Source organism: Panthera onca, chromosome D3 (genome assembly GCF_046562875.1).
Source record: "Panthera onca isolate mPanOnc1 chromosome D3, mPanOnc1 haplotype 2, whole genome shotgun sequence".
Lineage (NCBI taxonomy): Eukaryota > Metazoa > Chordata > Mammalia > Carnivora > Felidae > Panthera > Panthera onca.
Genome location: NC_138350.1, coordinates 93,025,754 through 93,048,094, shown reverse-complemented (window position 1 = coordinate 93,048,094; position 22,341 = coordinate 93,025,754). Strand labels below are relative to the sequence as shown.

Genomic DNA, 22,341 nt, shown 5'->3' with positions numbered 1-22,341 from the left:
TAAAAACTCACAGAAGAATGGGAAGAAAGGGAAATTTCCCCCAATTTGGGAAAAGCATCTACAGAAAAACTACAGGTACGTCATACTTAAAGGTGAAAAACGAAATGTTTCACCTTAACATCAAAAAAAGGCCCAGGGCACCTGGGTGGTTCAGTTTGTTAAGCGTCTGACTTCGGCTAAGGTCATGAGCTCACGGTTTGTGAGTTCGAGCCCTGTCTGGGGCTCTGTGCTGACAGCTCGGAGCCTGAAGCCTCCTTCGGATTCCGTGTATCCTTCTTTCTCTCTGCCCCTCCCCCGCTCATGCTCCGTCTCTCAAAAATAAATACGTATGTAAAAAAAAAAAAAAAATCAATAAAAAAAAAAGAAAGAAAAAAGGCCCAAATGTGTGCAGATCGAGGGAACAGGTGGGGAACCCAGAACAGACCTGCACAGATGTTCCCCGACATCTGACTCGGGTGCCAGAGCGGCAACAAACCTGACCCCCACCCTAAAATCTCACACTGTGCACAAACTCAGAGTGGATCATGGCCTTAATTACAGAACGTACAACTATGAAACTGCCAGATCGAGACACAAACCTTCGGAATCCAGGACCACGCAGGGTCAGCGCACTTGACAGCTAACGTGTAATTCATGAGAAAAGCTGATAAATAAAACCTGATTCAACAAAATGAAACTGCTTCCGCTCTCCCTGACTCCGCAAAGGTACAGAGCAGGAGAAAATACCTTCGGGTCTCACAGTTCACAAAGCTCCAGTACCTAAAAAATACAAATGATTAAACGCAACACAACAACCCAACTGGAAAATGGGCCAAAGACACACACACTTGACTGAGGAAGCCGAGTCGGGACAGTGCGTCCCTTGAGGGCGCACACCCGTCCGGCGGCCGTGGTGACATACGGCGTCTACACCACAGGCCAGCAGCGGTGCAGAGACGGGTCTCTCCTGCTCTGCCGGTGGAACGAAGGCACCGCTGCCCCCAGAGGAAACGGGTTTTGAATAAAACCACACGCTCCGCACACAGCCCAGCAGCTGCACCCCTGCGCGTGGGTCCTGAAGAAAGGGACTGAGCAGACGCAAAGGTTGGGAGCAGCCTTCCTGGCCAGGACCCAGGCTAGACACACCCCTGCTGTCATCCTCAGCAGGACGCTGCAGCCAAGAGGGGAAAGCCAGCAATGCGGCAGCAGTGGAGACGGATGCGAGTGGGGGTCACGTACACAGTGTCTGTGTGCGCCACGCCCCAGGGAGGGGCGGTGAGTGGGGTCGGGGGGGGGGGGGGCGCTGGAAGGGGGTGGAAAGGGGAGGGGCATCAGGGGCCCCCTGCCGGTGGAGGTTCTGACCATGTCAGAACAACAGCCAGGCCAGTAGGCCGTGAGACGGGCCTACAGGTTTGCAAGATGCCGGGCAAACTGGGTGAAGGGCACACAGGGCCGCTGTTACATCTCACAACTGCCTGTGTGGGTCTACAGTGACCTCAAACTACAACTTCTAATAAAAAAAACCCCAAATGCTCACAACTAACAACACACCTTAACGATGGGTAAACAAAAAGGAATTCAGAATTCTGGCCCCATCCCTGCAGGGAGGGAGGGAAGGTCTGACGACAGCTTGGCGAGCGCTCCCTGCTCCTCTGTGGTCCTGGCTGCCCCACCCCTGCCCCAGACCAGGACTCCCCTTCACCGCTGCACCCCAGGGTCCCACCAGGGTCCCGCCTGCGGAAGCCTGAGGTAGACTGCACCCGGCAACCAGACGAAGCCTGTTCTTACCCCACGTTGTCCCTGAGCGCTCTGCACACGGGTATCTCACGGGGGAGAAGAAATGCCCTCGCGAATGCCCACAACAGTGGGAGAGCCCCAAGGAGCTCTGACCTCTAGGCGGGTCCCCAGCCCAGATCCAAAAACATCAAAACAAAGAGAACAGACACCCACAATCCTCAGGGCCTCAGACAAGTGCACGGAGCGGTGTCTGCGCCCACAGCTCCAGGCGGCCTGTCACAATGGGGTCTACGTGGGGCTCCAGGCTCAGAATGGCGCCGAGCCACCGATCTCAGGGCCCTCCTTCTTGCAGCCCTGGACACACGGGTGCAGGGGGCCCAGAGCCTCGAAGGGGCAGCGGGCAGGGGCCCCACAGCCCACGGTTCCATCTGCGAGGACTGGGGGTGTGGATGTCTGGGTGGCCGCAGGTGCCGGGAGGATTACGGACACAGGCGTGTGGGGCACAACGCGAATCAAATAAACAGGTCTCCATGGAAAGGAAGACCTTACTCTACGGCCGCAAAGACGAAACAACGCATGGGGTTGTGAGCAACCCCACAATGCCCGTGAGCGCATGTGCCCGGTCCCCTCCTGTTCCCCTTTCCTCTGAGTTCTAGACTGCCGCTGAGATGGGCGTCACCTTCCCTGTGTGTCATTTCGCCAATTTTGAAAACAGAACTATCCATAAATTCTACCGACAGTCGTTATTTCTAGAACATACGGTTTCCTACACACAAAAAAGGAAGTACAATTGACACAAGGTGACAAGAGTTATTTAAAAAAGCCTCAAGCTGCCCCTGATAGAATCGACCACAGCAGGGTAACATGTTGGTCTGGAAACAGTGGTGCTTCCCACCACCCTTCCGTGATTAATAAGATTTAATGGTCGCTGTTAATAACCTTCTGCATACCTACACGGACTGGCAACGACTCAGTTAATATTTGGCAGAAACCACGCTTCCAAGTTCAAAAAAGAAAATTTCACCAAGAGCCACCTCTGAATAAACTACAGCTCAGTGTGTTTTCCTCCAAGAAGACGGAGCTGAAACGCTGGTTTTTCAGTCATCTGAAACTGTTCACACAAGCCACACGCACGTGTCAGAACAGAAGGGCAGTTGTGCGCTGCTCGACCGTCAGCGTTCCAGGAGAGCAGCGTTCCGCTCTATTCACGTTCACTCCCCACCTGCACGTGTGCTCAGACAACACCCTGTCACTTCTCCCACGTCCGGGATTTCCTGGCATCCTTCCACTGATTTCGAGCAAGGCTGAATGATCCCCAAACCGTTCTGAACTTAAGTCTGAAACGTTCCAAACGTTTGTTGTCTACGCTTACAATTAACTCAAAGGTTTGTTGCTGAACCTTCAATGGCACGAAAGGCAGGTTCTCAAGAACAGGAACTGTTCACGTGAACGTCGGTCGGTCCGGCGTGGATTTCAGGCCTCCTTCCACCATGAGATGACCGGAAGCTGTGAGTCAGGTGCTGTGGACGCTCTCAACGCACACGCCGCCCTGTGACGCGCACTACAACTCCCTGCAGAATGTCACCCACGAAAGGAACCTGAACCACATGACCATCCCAAGGGCGGCATCACGCCTCTCCAAGGAGGGGGCTCTAGGTGCTTGACGGAGGCTCACAGCTCGTAGCCCGTGTGAGCGGCACGGGCCCTACCGCTCCGCTCGAAGTCAGGCGCTAGTCCTCCGAGGGGGCCCAGTGGGGGGCTTCACGGGGCGGTCTCGGGGGGCTGTCACCTGTAGAGCCCACGAGGAAGTGCGTGGACACCGAAGGCTGAGGCCACTGCAGCACAGTTTTGAAGACAGGACACACCCCCACCCCAGTCCCATGGTCCACGAACCCCCCAAACCCGACTCGGGACCACCAGCCGTCCAGGGTGCAGGGGAAACACCACCCCTTGCAGCCCATCTTGGCTGAGCCTGGCAGTGGAGACATCAGTACAGAGGGTCACAGCACTGCCTGCGAGAAAGGGTAAGAAACTCGGGCACGCCCCAGTGACGTTCCCCTCACCCCGCCTGCGTAAACGCCTTCTCCCCAAGAAGCGTGACGCGGGGACGGCTGGCACTACGGCATCCCACAGCCCCACGGACTCAGGCACGGGGCCCAGACCCCACCTTCCCACCCGCCATGTGCCTTCCCACCGCACCCCAGTGTCCTGCACCAGCACGTGCGGTTACCAGCACTGACGTTCACCGGGCGTGTCTCAGCACCGACACTCAGCAGCGTTGCTGAAAAGGCCCCGTCCCGAGTCCCAGCTGTGCCGACAGCTTTAAACCCCAACCTCTGCCCCCGCAGCCCCTGTGTCTGGCTCTGCTCCACACAAGCTGGGCCACCGTGTCGGGGCCTCCCAACCACAGCTTCCAGGACTGTTCGCCGTCAGCAGGAGGATCAGACCTGTAAGAGGCAGGCCACGGGCCACCACACGATCCGGGGCACACGCCCCAGGGGAGACGCTGGCTAAGGGGGCGCAGAACCGTCTCTGCTCCTTGAGCAGAACGAGTGCACTCGTGACCCGAGCGGACTCGGTCCCGTGACCTGCCGGTCAGCACGGAGGTGGCCACCTGTAAGTGGTCTGCCAGCTGACTGCACGGAGTCCTGTTCTCCTGCCCCCCCCCCCCATTCCTGCCCCAGTCTCCCCTCCTGGAGCGTCCACTCACACCTGCCTCCACCTGGACCGCATCTCTGGTGCTGCATTGGGCTGAGGCTCCCCTCAGGCCTCCCTGGCTGCCCCCGACAGCTCCGGGGCCACACGTTTCTCGTGCTGCCATGCTGGCTTCCGGCCGAGCTGGCACCACGGTCCATCAGTGTGTCTAACGGCCTCTGACCAGAACTTTATCAGAAGCACCTCTAAAATCTCCGCTAATCCCATCCCTGTCTTCAGGCCTCCTGGGCCCCGGTGTCCACCTCGGACCTCACGGGAGTGGCTCCCTTGACCTCACCTCTGCAGACCTGTGCCCGCGTGGCCGGGCCCGACGCTGCCCTCCCCAGACGGCCCCCACGGCCTGGCCCGACACCAGCCTCCCCAGAGCCTCGACAGCGGCCTGAACCCCACCGTCCTGCACACCTGTCAGGCTCCTTTCAAATGGAGGGACCGCAAGAGTGGGGTGAGCTCACCATCTCAGCAGTAGAAACGAACTCTCGCGACACACAGAACGTGCCAGCGGGCAAAGAGCATGTCCTGAATCCTCAGACTTAAGACAGGGGAGCGCAGGACTGACCCAGTGAAGAGTCTCCCTCCGTTCCCGTTTACAAGCAGCCACCACCTCCCTCACTCAGATCTTGGCAGGAAGCAGGACCAGACACCAGGGGGTGCCCAGAGCTGGCTCCTCTGCCGCCACCATGGGGTCGGGCTGGGGGAGGTGGGCCGACGTCAGGGCGCGGGTCCAATCTGCAGACGGAACGGCCTGTCGGAGACAGCAGCGGGCAAATGTGAGAGCGTGCCTGGGGTGCGCAGAACCTCTCACCGGCTAGACCCTGACCCGACCTGTTCCAGGGTCGGGGACCAAGACGGGACAGACTGTGCAAGAGGCCGATGCCACAGCGGGTGAGCCCAGCCCCAACGCAGGACGGGGCAAACCCCGACTTCATGTCCCGCCAGCACCACTTTTGGTCCACTCTCAACGTGTGCGCGGTCTCAGGGGTCAGAGGGCCGCCTGCTGCTGCACGGCCGCCCCAAGCTCACGTACCTGAAGGAGGAGTGTTCCGTGTGGACCGCCAGGGAGCTGGGGGGCCCGGGGCCCACAGCACCTTTCCGGATGAGCTTGCCCGTGTTGGCATCGTAGATGCGAACTTCCGGCCCAGACTGGGCCCTGGGGTGGACGGGCGTTGGGTGGAACAAGGCGGTCGGAAGTGCACCCTGCCTGTCGGGAAAGGCTGCGGGGCCGTCCTCCCTGCAGGACCAGAACAAGGGCCGAGAAAGCACTGGAATAGACCCAAACACCCAGCAACCGCCGCTTAGCGGGCCCGCAAGCGAAAGCCTATGCCCGGCACCTGCCTGGAACCTCAGCCGGGCCCTGCGGTCCCCACCCCGCTGACGCCCGCTTCCGAACTTTACCCCAAAACAAGCTCAGGCACAGAACAGGAGGCGTTTTCTCAGGCCATTCTCGACAAAACAGGCCTTCCCCCTGCAAATGCATAGAAGGGGCCTCTCCTGCAGCACCACCAGGCCCGGCAGGCTCCCCTCTCCCCGCCTCACCATCCCTCTGCCGCTAGCACGCCGCTGGCACTCGTGAAGCCTCCACGTGGCTCATGACACCGCCCCAAGGCCAGGAAGGAAATGCAGGCAAACCGAGCTTCCCTGCTAAGACCTAAGGCCGCGTGGCACTGTCCGGACAAAGAGCGCGGGCAGCGACTCTGCACAGCGCGTGCTCGGCAGGGCTGGGAACGCCGGCCCGGCAGCAAGGGCCCGGCCTGGGTCGTGGGGACCCCAGGGGAGGGGGAGGCGGGTAGCGGGCGCGGCACTCACCTCTGGGCCCGGCCGTAGTCGGCCCTGAGCGGGAACAGCTGCTCCTCCACTCTGTCCCAGCGCTCCAGGCAGCTCCACAGCCAGTCGGGGTTGACCACGTGCAGTTGCCCACATTCCTGGGCCTGGCGCACCTTCTCTGTGCCTGCGGGGGGCGGGAGGGGGGGGGCAGCCTGACACTCCAGCCTGGCCGCGGGCAAGGGGCAGCCCTGAATCGCTCTGCCTGGCACAATCAACGTGTCTCAAATCCGGGATCTCATTGTCCGTGCTGCCGGCCCCTGGCCCGCCCCACGAAGCAGGGGCCTGCCGTGGGGTCTCGCTAGACCCCCTCACCCCTGCCAGGAGGCGCCCATCTGTTTCCGTGGGGAGTTTCCCACTGCCCCCGTGACCTGCAGCCAGCTGCCCAAGGACTCTTCCCTGAGACCGTGCACTTGACGTGTGCAAATGCCCCCAGCTTGCTGCTGCAGGAACGCTGCCCAGATGCCGTTGCAGCTGCGTCTCGTCTCCGCTTCTCTGCTGGATGCTCAGGGGCCCACTCAGCACCCCTGCACCCGCTGTAGCCCAGGTAGGGCAGGCACAGCCGGGCTGAAGCACGGACAGGCCAGGTGCAGGCTGGGAGGGAGGCATGCAGCGTCCCCCGACGTGCATGCAGCTGTGTCCCTGGAATGGCTAACAGACAGCCGGGACACCTGCTGCGCCCAGGCAGGGGGTCCGGGCTCGCTGCACACACGGGGTGTGGGGGCTGCCATGAGCCGGCCCCCCTCCCAGGTAGGACCTCCCAACATTTCACACCAACACGGAGCTTCCTTCCATCTGCCCCTTTATGCGACCATCAAACAGGATGTGATGCACGCAGGGACAGAGCTGGCCTGATGGGCAAGCGTGCCCCGTGGGTAGGCCGCCACCTGGAGGCCCCGGCCTGGAGCATCGGGGGCGTCCCTGCTCAGAAAACACCATGCTGCGGTCTGTGAGGACCGTGAAGAAACGGTAATTGTTGTGTTTTTTTTCTTTTAGCAACCGGGTGGTTTTTCCTGACTCCGCCCATTACCGGGGGGGGGGGGGGGGGGGGGGGAGAAGGCGGGCGGGGAGGCCCGTTTTGTTGGCTGAAATTCCTGCAGCCTGAGCGTCTGAGAGGGACTTTCCTACGACGACTTCAATTTTCACTTTTTAGGTTTCGATCCCTTTTGACTTACTCGGTTCCCGCCAAAACCCGTGTCCGGTTTTCAAACCCAGGCTCAGCCGCCCTCTCACCCGCTGAACCGAGCACCCAGACGACCGGTAACTGGGCTCCCCTCATGCTCACCTGACTCGCGGGCGCCACCCACTCCAGAAGGAGCCAGACTACAGGGAGCGTGTGGCGGTGACCGGGAGGCACACGCGCACAGCACACACCCACACAATGCCACACGGGCACAGAAACAAACTTCTGAAAACTCCCCACGAAACAAGCAGACGTGCTCGTTCGAAGAGCGGTCACCCGAGACCGACGCGGACGCGCTCGGCACCGGGGGCACCACGGGCAGGACTGGGGCACGGGCGCTTACCTGCCCTCGCAGCGATCAGGTGGGTGGCCCTGTCAGGGTCGTCGGGGTCAAGCACCAGCTGAGTGAGGATCTTGGCTCCAAGGGCTGTGGCATGGTAATGCTCCCGCGTCTTCTCGATGGGGAAGTTTGTGGGGTGCAGCCCGCTAAATATTATGGCCACGTCTGCCAGCACCCTGCTCTTGAGCTCAGGGACGATCTTGCGAATGTCGGGGGGTTCCTGGCTGTCCCCGCGGAGGTAGCGGTCGTACTTGGCGTAGTAATCAGAGTGCACCCGAGCGAGGATCTCCTCCAGGTAGACCAGGTGGTCGTCCTCATCCGTGTCCTCCTCCTCCTCCTCCTCCTCCACACTCTGGTCCAGGGACTCGCCTGCCGTGATGCCCGACTGCTCGCTGTTCTGCGATTCGGTCTCGGCCTCCTTCCTGTCCGCAGAGCCCCCGCCCAGCCCGCAGAGGCCGTCCCGCTCGTCCTCGTCCTGCGCATCCAGATGCTCGCCCGGGGCAGACTCTCCACACGGACTGGCTCCTGCAGGCCTCTCCCCTCCCGGACCAAGAGGGCCTCCCCGCTGTGCCACTTTCCCTGCATCTCGTGAGCCCTGAGGCCTTTCCAGGCCCTTCCTCTCCCCACTTTCGCCTTCAGAGGACGACTGGGCGTCCGACTCGCTGTCACTGGAAAGGTCAAAGTCCAGGTCACCACCTGCCGTGCCCTGAGCGGGCCGCTTTTCCAGCGATGTCCGACCATGCGGCTGAGCACATGCTGGGGGTCCCCTGCCATCAGCCAAGGGGCCATGGGTGGCGGGCCGGGCGCCTCTGTCCTCCTCCTGCCCAGGCAGGGGCCAGCCCCCCCGTGGGGAGACACCCCCGTTGAGCTCCCTCGTGGGCTTCCCAAGGCCGTTACTTTGCTCGACCCCAGGGATTTGCCGTCCCTCCTCGGTCTCCCTGACGGACGGAGCGTGTTCCGCGACGTCGGCAGCTTTAGAAGACTGAGTCACTACAGGTGCACACAAAAGGGAAGGGGACCGGTATTTAGCGTTCGCTTGTCAGAGCAATGGCAGTGCGCCGTGCGTCTGCTCTCACCACGCTTCCAACCTGGGCTCGGCAGCCTGTGGCCTGGAAGGACCAGACAGCCGATATTCCAGGTTTGTGGCCATAGGTGGCCACTTGGTTCTGTTTTTTTACAGTGGTTTAAAAACGTACAGAACACTGCCGGTTTCCACGCTGTGGGTGGACGGCCCGTGGGCGGCACCCCCAGCCCTGCTCTGGCCGCGCCATCCCATCTGTGCCCCACAGGAACGCCCTCAGGTCCCACCTTCTCCTGGCCTGCACCGCCAGCAATCACTGCCCACCTCAGAACATCTCATGAACTAAAGATCATCAGAAACACTTCCAACCAAAACTCTGGATTTTCTCCAGACAGACTCTGGCTTCAAGCTCACCAGACAAGCGAAGCCGTGTGGCACCCTGAAGGCTCTGGGCCAGGGCACGGCACCACCCACCAAGGAGCTGGAGGTGCTACAACCCACAGCTCATGCTTTCCAAGGACCGCGATGGCCAAGTTCCCAGCGTCCTGCTTGTCTTCTCAGAAACAAGGATGGGGCATCCGGGGGGTCAGTTGGTTACGCATCCAACTCCTGATTTTGGCTCCGGTCACGATCTCGTAGTTTGTGGGTTCGAGCACCATTTTGGGCTTTGTGCCAAGAGCATGGAGCCTGCTTGGGATTCTCTGTATCTCTCTCTCTCTCTTTGCCCCTCCCCTGCTCACGATCTCTCTCCTCTCTCTCGAAAGTAAATAAATGAAAATATTTAAAAAAAAGAAAGAGAACCAGGATAACAAGTCTCAGATGTACTAAACTAAGCAAATTCCTTAATCTTTATTCAATTAGGAAAATATTTAGATTAGTGCTATTTAAAAAAAGAAACCCAAGTGGAAACCAAACGTTGGTTTGGTTGTCGGTCTCATCTACTGAAATACAGACGACAACAGAGCGAATCTTGGACTGACAGCAGCCGCGGCAGAGACGGGACACGGGACACACGCAGAGAGGTCTGGGCTAGCTACTCCTCTCCCGACCAGGTCACCCACCTCTCCTCCTCGCCTGGGACTCCCGTGACCCAGAGGGAGCATTGATGTCCCCTGTGCCCTGGAAGTAGACATATTTCTTCACGGTTATGAGGTTGGGGGCAAACTTCCAGACATCTTCCCGGTCATCAATAATGCACACCATTGAGTCTCCACAGGGAAAGAGATTTCTGGAAGTAAAAATGCACCAGAACTAGCACACTTTACAAAAAATAATCAGAGTCATGATAATCTTTTCTAGTAGTCAGTAGATCACAGATTAATCAGAGACAGCCGGAAATCGCACTGCAGGACTTTGGTTTAGCTCCTATTTAAACTCTCAAAGTTCCCAGGTGAAGTCAGATGACAGCAGCTACACTTTCTCCACCGTCTGTGACGTTCCTCAAGGCGGAGCCACGGCGCAGAGAGGTTAGCGTTTGGGGGCCGTGGCCCCATCCTGGGCAGCCGGCAGACACTGAACAAACGGCCACGTCCCAACACATTTACAAACGCAGGTTAACGAGCCAGTGGCCAGCGTGCTGCTGCCCCTCCACAGGGAAAGGCTTCCAGGTCAAGGCGGGAGGACATGACCTTACAGCTCAGCTATCTGAAACAACGGTTTCCTGCAGCGCGCCTGCGTGGTCTCTTTTTGAGTCCAAAAATACTATTAGAACGCGCGGGGTCAGCAGAAACGTTACCAAGGGTCCTGGTACCCTCACACAGCCTTGTTAAATTCTATTTCTGTCCCCAATTCTGAGCTTTGGACAAGCTCGGAGGACTCAAAATTCAAAGCGAATTTGTTCTTGGATCTGGAAATAAACTTGGGGGGACTGCCTCCCACCATTCCGTTCTCTAGTGGCTGACGGCTACAACCACCCAGGTACGCACGTTCACGTGTCCAAAATTATTATTGCTCGGAGTCTGTTTCCCGTAGGTAAGATATATGGCAGCTAAAATAATGACAGAGTTGATGCTTTCTGGCACCCGTAACTCTAGATGAGGGAGATAAAAACTGGGAAGAGAGCCCTGCTGCCTGCACCTCCGTGAGCCACGTGCCGGTCACCTGCCGGGGAGGGAGTGGGCCACCTTTCCCCAGTGCTGCTGCTGTAGGCAGCCTCCCCCCCGAGTCAGTCACTGACAGCACCGCTCATCGTCCTTTGTTTTCATCAGTGTGACGCTGATTAGCAAACACAGTATCTGTTTCTGAAAGGAGTGCTCATTCTCCTCTTGGCTCCTACGGTCTCGAATAGGTCTGGGGCGGGGGGGGGGGGGGGGGGGGGGCTGAATCTGAAACACGGAACACTCCATGAGGAAGCCCAGCAGTGGCAGCGAGGCCACAGGCCTCGCTGTCACTGCCCAGGTATCCTTAGGGAGCAACATACAAGGAAACAAACTACAGCTGATGCCGTATGGTGATGGGGGGGCGGGGGCTATCTTTCCGGGGAGAAATGGGCCAAGTCCTGAAATGTCCAGGAGCCTTTGGATGGGGTGGGAGCGCCCGCTCTAAGAGCAGAGAGTGGGACAGGCAGGGGCCCATGGCGGTGCCAGGAAGAGGTGGGAACGCGACTCCAGATCTGATGAACCAGCAGGACTCGCAGCGTGCAAGCCCCTAAGGAAATACCAGCCCCTCCTCCTCTCAAGCTGTGGTGCCTGGGAGGGCTCCGATCCCCTGGCTTGTCACCTCCCTCGTCCCTCACGTCCCAGCCCTGTTCTCAGCTGCCTTCCCCAGACCCCCGACTTCTGGGGCCCCAGCCAAGCCCCACCCCAGGAGCCCACCACTGCCTGGATGCTCGGGGAGTGGGGGGAGGCAGGGTTGTGGTGGTAAGACAGCAGGCTTTCTGAGTGCCATGGCGGGGGGCGGGGGACGAAGGAATGGGGGCAATAAACCCAGAATCACGGGTCTGGTGCTCTCTCCACCACAAACTTCCCAGTGAGCCCCAGAGATGAACACAACCAGGTACGTACCTAAGGTTTCCTGTTTTAGAAAATGGGTCAATACATTCATCCCTCGATAATATTCGATGAGAAAAAAGCTTCTTCTCAGGGTCTAAAAAGCCTTTGGAAAGAAAACAAAACGAAGGTCAGACGTGTGAGCCGCGAATGTCCTGCTCTGCAGGTGGTGAAGCCCCTACTGTGCTGTGAGGACAGCAGGGACACAAAGTGTCACACACGGACACCAACCGCCCTCGTTTTTCCTGGTAGGACTGTGATTCACTCGCGGTTCCTTTTACTGTGTTTAAAGGCATGGGTTTGTGGAACGTTTACTGAATCTAACACTACCTGGAACTTGGCTGAGAACAGAAGATGAACACGGCTCAGCAGCACGCCCCGGGGATGCTCGCGGTGCGCGGGGGCGACAAACACGTGAACACAGTCCTGCGGCGTGTGGGGCGCCGGGACTGAAGAGTCCGGCTGTGCTGCCACGTGCAGCTTCCCCGCACCTTCGGCTGTTTGCGAAGCAGTGAGCCAGGCGCCGGGCGGCTTCATGCCCATCCGGCGATATGGCCGCGTCCTCTGGAGACCCTTTCAGGGTGTATCCCCTCATCGTTGTGAAGGCAGGCACGGCAGCCCACCTCCACAACTCGCTGTCGGCCGGGACCCCAGGACCACCAGACACACCCCATCAAAGCCAGGGCGCCCCAGGGCCCTGGTGTCTGCACCGCGTGCCCCACACCGCCGTGCACAGGGCCTTCCACATAGCACTTAAAGGGTTTAAATCTGTGCGTTTATGAACAAACAACACTCAGAGAAGAAATGATACAAATGTACATCCTTACGAAGTAAGAAAAACGTAAGTCCCATACGAACGCTGATGTCACTCAGTGGCTAAACCTGAAGCCTCTCATAGAATTATTGGAATCTCTACAGTAAGTGAAAAGCACCTCAAACGCTTAACAGTTTTATCCGAATAAAAAGAGACGTATCCTAATCACACTAAAAACATACACTCTGTGAAAGCGAGAACTTTCAGAACGTGAAAGGTGACAGGAAGAGGAAGGTGTAGAAACCATGGCTGGAAACTGGTGGAAAACCACGGCAGGGCCCCAGCGGTCTCCCGCCAACAATCAAGTCCACCCACCTGGTGCCAGAATGCACCCACCCGGCCCCAGGGCCTGCCCGTGCCAGCGTCCTGCCCTCTCAAGGCTCGACCGCCTCAAAGCCACGTGGGGCACTCGTCCCTCGGGCCACGGGCTTCCTCTCAGGGCCTCTTGCGTGCGCGGTGCCGTCGCCAGTGCTGGAGGCAGCCACGCGGTGACTGTGGGTCCCCCGGCCTCAGTGCCGCTCGGCCGAGGGGCTCTGCACCCGTCCGTGCGGGGACACTGGCCCACGGGAAGGAGAACTTCCTGCCACGTCTCTGGATGTGGACTCTCAGGCACAAAGCGCATGAGGCGCAGAGGGCGCAGACGGCCCGAGGCGGGCCTCGCTCTGGAGGGCTCAGGCCCCCGGGAACATCCTCTGGACTGCCAGGGACGCCTCCCCCAAGCCCTTCTATTTACACCGGTGTTATCTTCTCTACCCCATGCAGGTCCTCCTGACGGAGGTCCAGAGAGATGCCAAGACTCCGCAGGGGAAGGGCAAGTCGTCCTGTGCCAGGAGGCAGCCTGAGGGGGGCACCCGAGGACCTAACCGCTCCTCCACCCGGGGTGCTGGTGCTCACTGGTACGAGAGCTCCACGGAGTGGTCCCCCACGTTCGCATCTCAGGAAAGTTCCTTCTTGCACGAGGAAGGAACTTCCACACACAGCCGATGCGCTCGTGGTAACAACCTCCTCCGGGGCGCTAGGTGTAGAGGAGGATTCGGAAGTCATTTCTCCGTCAACAAAGACCAAAACCAACCCGTAAAAATATTTCCATTCGGAAGTACTTAATTTGGCCACGAAGGTGCTGTGAGCACCTACAACGCAGGTGCCAACGTCCACGGTCGGTCAGGGCGGACCGGGCCCCAGCTGCCCCTGGGCGGTATGAAGGCCAGGCCCGGGGCTCCGCCCCCAGCCAGACGGGCCACTGGTGAGCACCACCAGGGACACCTACGCACACACGAGGCACACGCACGGCCAGCACGCAACCACTAAGCTGCACCAAGACAACAGGTTAACACTAAGTCACCACGTCATTCATTTACAAATAAGAGACAATCGTTTTACCTGCACTTAGAGCGTCAGTAAGCAACACGGCTCCAGAGGTATTTCCAAACCAAAACAAAAACACCCTGAGAAGGCTTATGTAGCAAGTTTCTACGTTTCCACACGGCTGCAGTGCTGACCAACCTTCACACCAGCCCGCGGCGTGCACCTGACCAGAGCGGGGGTGGCCTACCCATTTGGGGAGGCAAGAGCTAGCTCGGGGACTGGAAAGGAGCCTGGGAGAGCTTCGTGTGTCCCCTCGTCTTTAAGGATGTCACTGAAAATGAAGAGAGACCTAACCTACTGGGGACAATGCCCACGCAATGCGTTGAGTCGGCACGGGTGACCGAGGACTGAGCCGCCCACCTGCGATGGTGTGAGCGTACAGCCGGCTCCCAAACGTGAAGACGTGTAGCTCGTACAGCCTGGCGATCTTCTCCAGGAACTCCCTGCAGTGCGGACGAACACGCGTGTGCAGCATCGGCTCGCCGCGGCCCAGCTGGAAGTGAAAGATACCCTGGAAGAACAGGCGTGCCCGGTGAGAAGGCATGAGGCGCCTGGACGGCACCTCCGGACTGCGCCCCCCGTCCCCCGCGGTAACCACCCAAGACACTGTCAATGATGGTCCCGGCAGCGAACCCACCCACGATGCCGCCTGTGATGAACCGCCACGGTCACCACGTTCGGCAACCACGGGCTTCAGCGGCGTCAGCAGATCCTCGCACCGTTTGGACCGTGGTCTTTGTCTGTTAACAGCAAAGCAAGGATCTGTGTCCTCAAACCCTAACACTTGCCAAGTAGCACGGCCACGGCGGATCACTTAGAACAGGTCTCCAGTGATCCACGCATGATGGTCCTCCCCGCCCCCAAGTACTGATGGGAGTAAACCAAACAGTCCCACGGAACTTAGTCTGGCTCGGTGACTGCTTTAAGATACGGGTTTACTAACTTACAAATACAACACCAAACCTGAAATAGTATTTCAAACCACTTTTAGTAGATAGGTAAGATTAGTAATGCCAACAAGTTACACGTCATTAATATACAAAGAAACTTATTTTCCTTAGGAAACTAAACGTTGATCCTTTCAATTCCTATTTAGCATTAATCTTCTCAGTAAGATAACTCTGAAACACTGAAAACTAAAAGTAAGCGACCCTGGGCTTACTTAACTTTTTACTAGCTGAAGTAACTTAGCTTAACTAGCTTAACTTTTTACTAGCATCAAGTGGTCAAACCCTTCATGAAGCAGCTGTTCTGTTAATTTTGGAGTATGGAATTCTAGAAATCACATTCCGTGTCCTCCACAGGTGCATATAAACGTCCTTAAAAACACAAGTTCAGATCGCCAAAGTGAAGAGTTAAACACATCTTTCTAGACATCACAACAGGTGTGCGGGTGCACACCTGAGTGCTGGGCAGAGCCGGCCCCGCAGGTAACCTGTGGGCACAGGTGGGGGTGGAGCCACGGAGGCCAGCCGGAGCTGAGGCCCGTCCACGTGGATGGGAGGAGACCTTCACCTTGCAGATCACACAAGCTGAGGAACAGGCATGTTACGACGAGTTTAAACTGCTGTGAAATGAATTAAACGTGCCGACTTCAAAGGCACAATGAAGCCCAGAGCCGGCTATGGCCGCGTACACACAAGCACATACGTGCAGAAACTACTGCTTTACATAAAGTTCTCCGACTCTTTTTTTTTCATGTTTATTTCTTGAGAGAGAGAGAGACAGACAGAGAAAGAGAGAGAGAGAAGGGGAGGGGCAGAGAGAGAGGGAGAGACAGATCTGAAGCAGGTTCTGCACTGACAGCAACCAGTCCAATGTGGGGCTTGAACTCACAAACCATGAGATCATGACCTGAGCCAAAGTCGGACGCTCAACCGACCAAGCCACCCAGGCGCCCCTGAAGTCCTCCAGCTGTAAGATAATTAAGCAGAGTTGTTATGAATGAAACAGTCGCAGAGTATTTACTAACGCCTTATGCTGCACACAAAAGTATATGGTGATACGAGATGTTAGATAGTGAAAAAGTGCTAATACAACTAAAATGTGTGCTGCTGGGGCTCTTGGTGGCTCAGTCACTTCAGCGTCTGACTCCTGATTTCGGCTCAGGTTATGTTCTCACGGTTCGTGACTCTGAACCCCATGTTGGGCTCTGTGCTGACAGTGCGGCCTGCTTGGGATTCCCTCTCTCTCTCTCTCTCAAAATAAATAAACTTAAAAAAAAAAATACACGCTGTTTTATGGGAGACAGAACTGAAGTGACAAGGACGTTGCTGGAGGACAAGTTCTCCGCTCACGAGTAGGAGATCAGTCCTCACCGTCAGCAATGTACAGAGGCAGAAGTGACTCTGCGGCCTTCGGGACTAGCGGAGATGGTCCACGTTTGCGCCTGTGTCGCCGGATTTATTCACGAGGCCAAACTAAAACGGCCTGGTGTGTTCCGAGAAAAGTTTGCAGCGAACCCCCCCACGACACACGCCTATCCCGGGACCGTGAGCAGTCCTGTCCTGCTGCTCTTGGGGTCTCACATCCCCAGCTGCTGGCCTGTCAGAGGCTCTCCCACCACGCGCAGCCACAGCCAGGAACTGACACCTGCAGGCACCGACAACAGTCTGCACATCAACCCCACCAACGAAGACTTTAAGTAACCGACCACGTCCACGCCGGTGAGGCCTCCTTAGTCAAGGAGGCAGAAGCTGGTGCCAGCCTTCAGACAGCCATCCGTAACGGGCACGGCTCAATGCCTTGGGGAGGGGCCAGAAATTTAAGTCCCCAGGCTCCATACAGAGGAAAGGAGCGAAGGGTGGGAAGAGGCTCGACGTATACTCAAACACGGTTCCGCCCCTGACCCTTTACTTTCTCTGGAAATTTAATTTCCCGGAAGGATTTATGCAGAGCGGACCCAGCCTCTATCTGCTGTCGTGAGTGCAGGCCCAGGTACCCACCTGCACCGCTGCCCCCAGTGTTCCAGGTACTTCCGGAGGTGTTGCCGGCTTGTGTCCCCCCCGGGACCACTCCTCCCTTGCCGTCTACCCCACTGTCTACCGCTGGGCTTTGGGTCCTCCAGGCCCCGAACCCTCAACCTTCCTGACTCACGGGACCACGTGTGGACTAGGCACCGGAGGGTGGGAGCGTGCCTCGGCACCCCCCGGTGGGGACCAGCTAGGGGAAACGGCCCTGAGAGCATGGGCCCTGGACTCCCGCCCCAGCCAGCCTCCTTGGCCCAAGAAGCGTCGCCGAGAGGAGCTGCTGGGGCCGCTCACTTTGTTTGACATCTGCTGGCAATGCTGTTCTGTCGTGTGGATCAGCGTCTGGTCCAAGTCGACCATGAGCACCAGCTTTCTGTTTCGATGTAGCCGCTGCTGGTCTTGCCTTCCCAGCTCCTTGGCTTGCTGAAGCGAAATAGAAAGGAAAGTCGGTAAGTACATCTGGATCCAAAACAAAATTCGATTTTGTCAGGAGAAACCAAAGGAAGCCGGGAGAGGTGCTTCCAGGCTCTCTGCACGCTAACACAGCACATGGGGCCAGGCTGCCCAGACCCCAGCCTCCCCAGCCAGTCCACTGGGTCCAAACTCTGATGACGTTATGATTTGTGATCGTAATCCTGTGACTTAACGTGTAAACCAATGAGAAAAGAAATGAAAAGAAACCGGTTGTGTCCGCAAAAACAGACGGGGGCACACCACAACAGACTCTTAACCACACAGAACAAACTGAGGGTGGCTGGCGGGGAGGTGGGTGGGGGAGGGGCCCGGTGGGTGGCGGGCACTGAGGAGGGCGCGGGCTGGGATGAGCGCCGGGTGTGGCCCCTGAGTGACGCATCACCGGAGTCTACTCCTGAGACCAACACTACGCTGTATGTTAACCGACCAGAACTTAAATAAATTTTTTTTAAAGCACAAATCTCATCAAATCGTGACTGAAAAAGTTTCACCCGCCACCTACATAAACGGGCAGCCGGGAGACTGGTCCCCACCAAGAGCTGAGTCTCTGCACAGCCCATCAAGGGCTTCATCCTGGTGCCTCTCCCTCACCTGCCATTTGCACCCCTGGCCTATGAAAACGGGGGTCAGGACACCCCTGACCCACACTGCCCGCGTGACTTCTGAAATGCAGGGGAAGTAAGGGCGGTTTCGTGCGCTAGGTCCGCGGGTACGGGGATGCTCGGGGACTGCCCCACAGGAGGGCCGAACTGGCGTGCTCTCCCGTCCCCTCCCTGCCCCCACGTCCGCTCCGCCAGCGCTGCCCGCTCAGATCCGACCCACAGCTGCCTGCTCCCAGCCCTCAAACTGCAGCCTCCGGCAGCTTCCGGCAGCTTCCGGCCTTCCCCTCGGTCGGCCTCCCGGACCCACTGCTTCCAGCCACGCACCGGGGGACCACGTGAACCACAGCACCCGGGAGAGCTCCCGGCTCCGAAGCCGTGAGGCCGGCGCGTCCCCGGTAAGCAGGACCCTCTGGGAAAGCAGAAGCAGGGGGGGCGGCACGCTGCTCACACACCGCCGGTCCCACCAGCGGCTATGACGCCCGCAGACACGGTACTTTCTGCAACCGTCCTCTGCACGGCACAAGGCCCACACATGCTCCTTGCCGTTCTCCGGAGATGTTCTGTCCAACACGTCGCCCCCGCCAGAGGCAGGACTCACCTCGGAGCTCACCATCAGCTCTGGGACGCTGTGCACCATGGACACTGTGGCCGTGGACAGAGGCACCTGCTGCTGCCCGTTCTTACTCTGCAACCTGCACACGGGAGAAGGGCCAGACGTGAACACCCTGAACGAGTTGTACACAGAAGGCACGCAGGACCGTGGGTTACCCCACGACCCACGCCCGGAAAGCACCCGGGGCTTCCAGGGTAGGATTTTAATTCACACTTCAGGTGAGGCTCACTGCTAGCTCAGTGCAGCACGTCCTTCTGCGGCCAGCTGCTGAGAGGCCATCTGGGGTCTGACAACAGGCCAAGTTCTCACAAAACACGAAGGTCTCTTGGAAATGAACTGTGACGGCCACACTGCAACAGAGGCCCTCACCTACGCAAACACAGGACAGTCCGCGCTGCTCTGCACAGACAATGAGCGCGACCGCACAGCACTGGTGGTGAAGGAGCCCAGGGAGTGGGGCAGGGGGCCCGGGGGGCCCGGGAGGATGTGCAGTGTGCTCGGTGGGGAGGAGAAAGCAAACCGAGCACGCCAGTGACCATCTGACGTGCTCCATGCTTTCGGGACTTAAGGAAATAAAGCCAGAAAGGACACCTCCCCGGGAGACTGCCTCGGGTCACCGGACACAGCGGGGTGCCTGAGGCCGCCCGTGCCACTTCGCACCCGTAGGTCACGCCACCTCCAACGCGGAGAGGCGCCGCCTTCCACCCGCAAGCTGCCGGGACTTACTGGGTCAGGTCTTGGCCACACTCGGCACACAAGCCTTTCATGACAACCGGGTGGCTACAGCCTTCCAACCGCACCAGGACGGTCCTAGAAACAAGAGGCGAAGACGGTCCCGCGTCAGGAAGGGGAGAAGCACAATCCCCTGGTTGACCACACGCCCCGAGGGTGTACAGCCCCCGGGGTTCAGTACCGATCTTCCCAGCGACCCCCACCTGACCCGGCGCGCCTCACCCCGCGGCCGGGCTCTGCTTCCGGGGCCGGAAAGGAGGGCTTCTCGCCCACGGGTCCCCACGGGGCAACCCAGAACCCACGCACGACAGACGAAAAACTAGGCACGTCCTGTCGGGAGAACTGACTTGGGATGACGTGAAAGCCTAGGGTATGTGAAATATCAACACTCTCAGGCTTCTGAGAAACCATTTAAAACACGGAAACCTACGCTAACGTGGCAAGGAGCAACTTGCTAGAATACCAGCAAATAACCAACGGTTGTCGTCTCCCAAATATCGTTCCCGGTCTACAGAGCGGCTCTGATTCAGTGCAAGTTTTCTGACGGAACTCCTGTAGTATTTCTAGTTTTCACCCCACGCCACGATTTCCACACAAACCCAAAGGCTGCGTGGTCAGAGCTCTGGAGGCCCTGTAACTCGGGACCGCGGGAGTCTCCTGCCCCTGACCTAGACCCGGGGGCACCCAGGCGGCGGTCAGGCCAGCATCTGGGACGCGGGGCCTTCCTGGGTGCTTCCTCACAAAGCAAGGCCGCACGGATGGCCACCCAGACGGCCCCAGAGCTTCCGGACCCAACGGCCTCCACGGGCGCACGGCTGCCAGGGACGGCACCCCCCCCTTCCACACAGGGCCTCCTTCTTCCCCTCCTGCCCGCCTCTGCCGCTCACGACCGGGTACGCGGCGCCCCGACGCCCCTGTGTGTCCGCAGCCCGGCAGCCCGCTCGACCGCAAACCAAGCGCGGGGCAGGGCCACGCTCTGCCGCCTGCCTCTTCCCTCTCCGTGGGTGCGCGCTCCCGCCTTCAGCACCATCGCCACCTCTACCTAGAACCCGCCGTCTCCCCAGTCCTCCGCCAACCGGCCCAGAGAGGTCTTCGGGCTCTATATTCCTGCCGGCAGGCCCCGGGGACCCCCCCCCCCACCCCGCCCCGCTCGCTGCCCACCTTCTCTGGGTGCCCTGTGCGTGTCTCTTCAGCCTTCTGCCACCAGGCCCTGTGCTGCTGGCGTCCGGAGCGGGCGCTCGGGTCTGGCCTTCCCCACCTGCCCGGCCCCGCAGCACCTCGTCCCGCCAAACCCGGTCCCCACTCACGTCCCTGCAGAAGAACCCTTCCTTCATCGTCCAGACCCCACCCCACCCCCACCAAGCGGCTGCCACGGTCCGGGCCTCTTGTACCCCAGCCCTCACGGCGGGCACCCCCGAATCAGCCCTCCCTCGGACAGCCGGCTCGGCTCCTGCCACACGAGGGACACTCCCTCCCACGGAGCTGCCCGCCGGGTGGCCCACCTGGCGGACGACCCGCTGTTCAGACTCCGTCCTGCCGGGGCCCCCTCCTCGCCTGTCCTGCTCTCCCGAGTGCAGGCAGGGAAGTAATAGGCCCAGAAAGGCAACGCGTCTGGGAGGACATGGGCAGAGCCGGCAAGGGGACGGCCGTGCACCTTCCCAAAAGTCAAAGGTGTAGGTCAATTGTTGGCTGATAGGGTTTTCCGGGGGTCTGTCGGGCCTTCTGGACCCTGGCAAAAAGCTGCTGGTTGCCCCCTGGAATGCTAGGGGTAGGTTTTAAAAATGCTGATATTGCCTGTGTTTTAATTACAGGTTCTGGGGACCTACAGTCGTGTAAGAAGGCGCAGGCCACCCAGGCACCAGGAGCAGAAGGACTCCAGTCTCGGGTGCGGTGTGACCTGCTGGCCAGGCCTCCTTTGTGGACACGGCAGACAGGCACGACATGAAAAAGCCAGTCTGCACTTACCCACTTCACTCGTTTCTCTACGCAAACTCATGGCTTGGGGAGTATTTTTTTCAGGAATCCCCAAAAACGGGAAAGGAAGATTTCACCGACCTCTCCTAAAACATTAACCCGAAGACACATTTGGTGTCCAGCTCGAGCAATAAACAGGTCGAAACACTTTGTGAGGTATGTGTTTCCAGTTGGCAGTCAGCTTTTGCGTTTTCTTAACAGTGGGTTTTGAAGATCGGGTTTTAAATTTTAACCCAGTCCAATTTATCATATATTTTGCGTCCTTAAGAAATCCTGGTCGTGCCCAGGTCACTGACATTCAAGGGGAGTCCTGAATGGGCAGCTAATTCTAGAGGATTGATTCTCCTCCAGTAGAAGGAAGCTTCTAGGACAGCCCCCCTTCCAGGACAAGGTGACAGGAGGGTCATGACAAACCAAGAGGAAGCAGGTGTGGGATGGAGAGGGGAGCCAAGGCGAAGCCACACAGGTGAGGCACAGCTGGCTTCAGATCGCCCAAGCTGAGAGCACGTGGAAAGAGGCAGACTTGAGACCAACCGTTCAAGGGTCCAGAGCCCTGAACGCAGCAGGGAGGACCCACAGGTGGCGCCGCGAAGGTGCCGGGAGCGGGGCGGCAAACGAGCTCTAAGTGCACCAGTGAGGGCAGGAGATGGCAGGAGAAGTGAGAGCCGAGGGACCCAGGAGCGCCGTGGACACTCGCAGAGGTTCTTGGAGTGAGCCTGCCAGGGACCAGGCACGAAAAGGACAAGTCTGCCTAGAAAACCGAGCGAGGGAGCCACAGGCACCACCAGCTGCCCACGCAGGTGGACGTGTGCCTGGACGTGGACAGGACCACGGAATACAGGTCTCGTGGGCTGCTTATCCCAGGCTAGGGCTTAACTGCTGCCAATAAAACAGATGGCAGGCCTTTGGGGAACCCCAACGATTAAGGGACAGGCGGAAAACAGAATGCCAATTAAAAAGCAAAATCATCGTCACTTTTCGGCCTTTTGGCTAAGATCAAGCGTAGCAGAAAACAAAA

At 58.7% G+C, this 22,341-nt stretch overlaps 1 protein-coding gene across 4 annotated transcripts in view; it reads right to left on the bottom strand.

The window, feature by feature from the left end:
- The window catches only part of CTDP1 (CTD phosphatase subunit 1), a 56,960-nt gene that overhangs the window by 26,965 nt on the left and 7,654 nt on the right, over nt 1-22,341 (bottom strand). For all 4 annotated transcript variants that reach the window (XM_078435103.2, XM_078435102.2, XM_078435100.2 and 1 more), the window contains exons 2-10: nt 19,344-19,427; nt 18,603-18,696; nt 17,223-17,351; nt 14,320-14,470; nt 11,796-11,886; nt 9,855-10,021; nt 7,776-8,762; nt 6,235-6,376; nt 5,456-5,659 (exon numbers count right to left, since the gene is read on the bottom strand). In XM_078435103.2, coding sequence (XP_078291229.1) covers nt 5,456-5,659; nt 6,235-6,376; nt 7,776-8,762; nt 9,855-10,021; nt 11,796-11,886; nt 14,320-14,470; nt 17,223-17,351; nt 18,603-18,696; nt 19,344-19,427 — 2,049 coding nt within the window. The remainder of the gene's footprint in view (nt 1-5,455; nt 5,660-6,234; nt 6,377-7,775; nt 8,763-9,854; nt 10,022-11,795; nt 11,887-14,319; nt 14,471-17,222; nt 17,352-18,602; nt 18,697-19,343; nt 19,428-22,341) is intronic.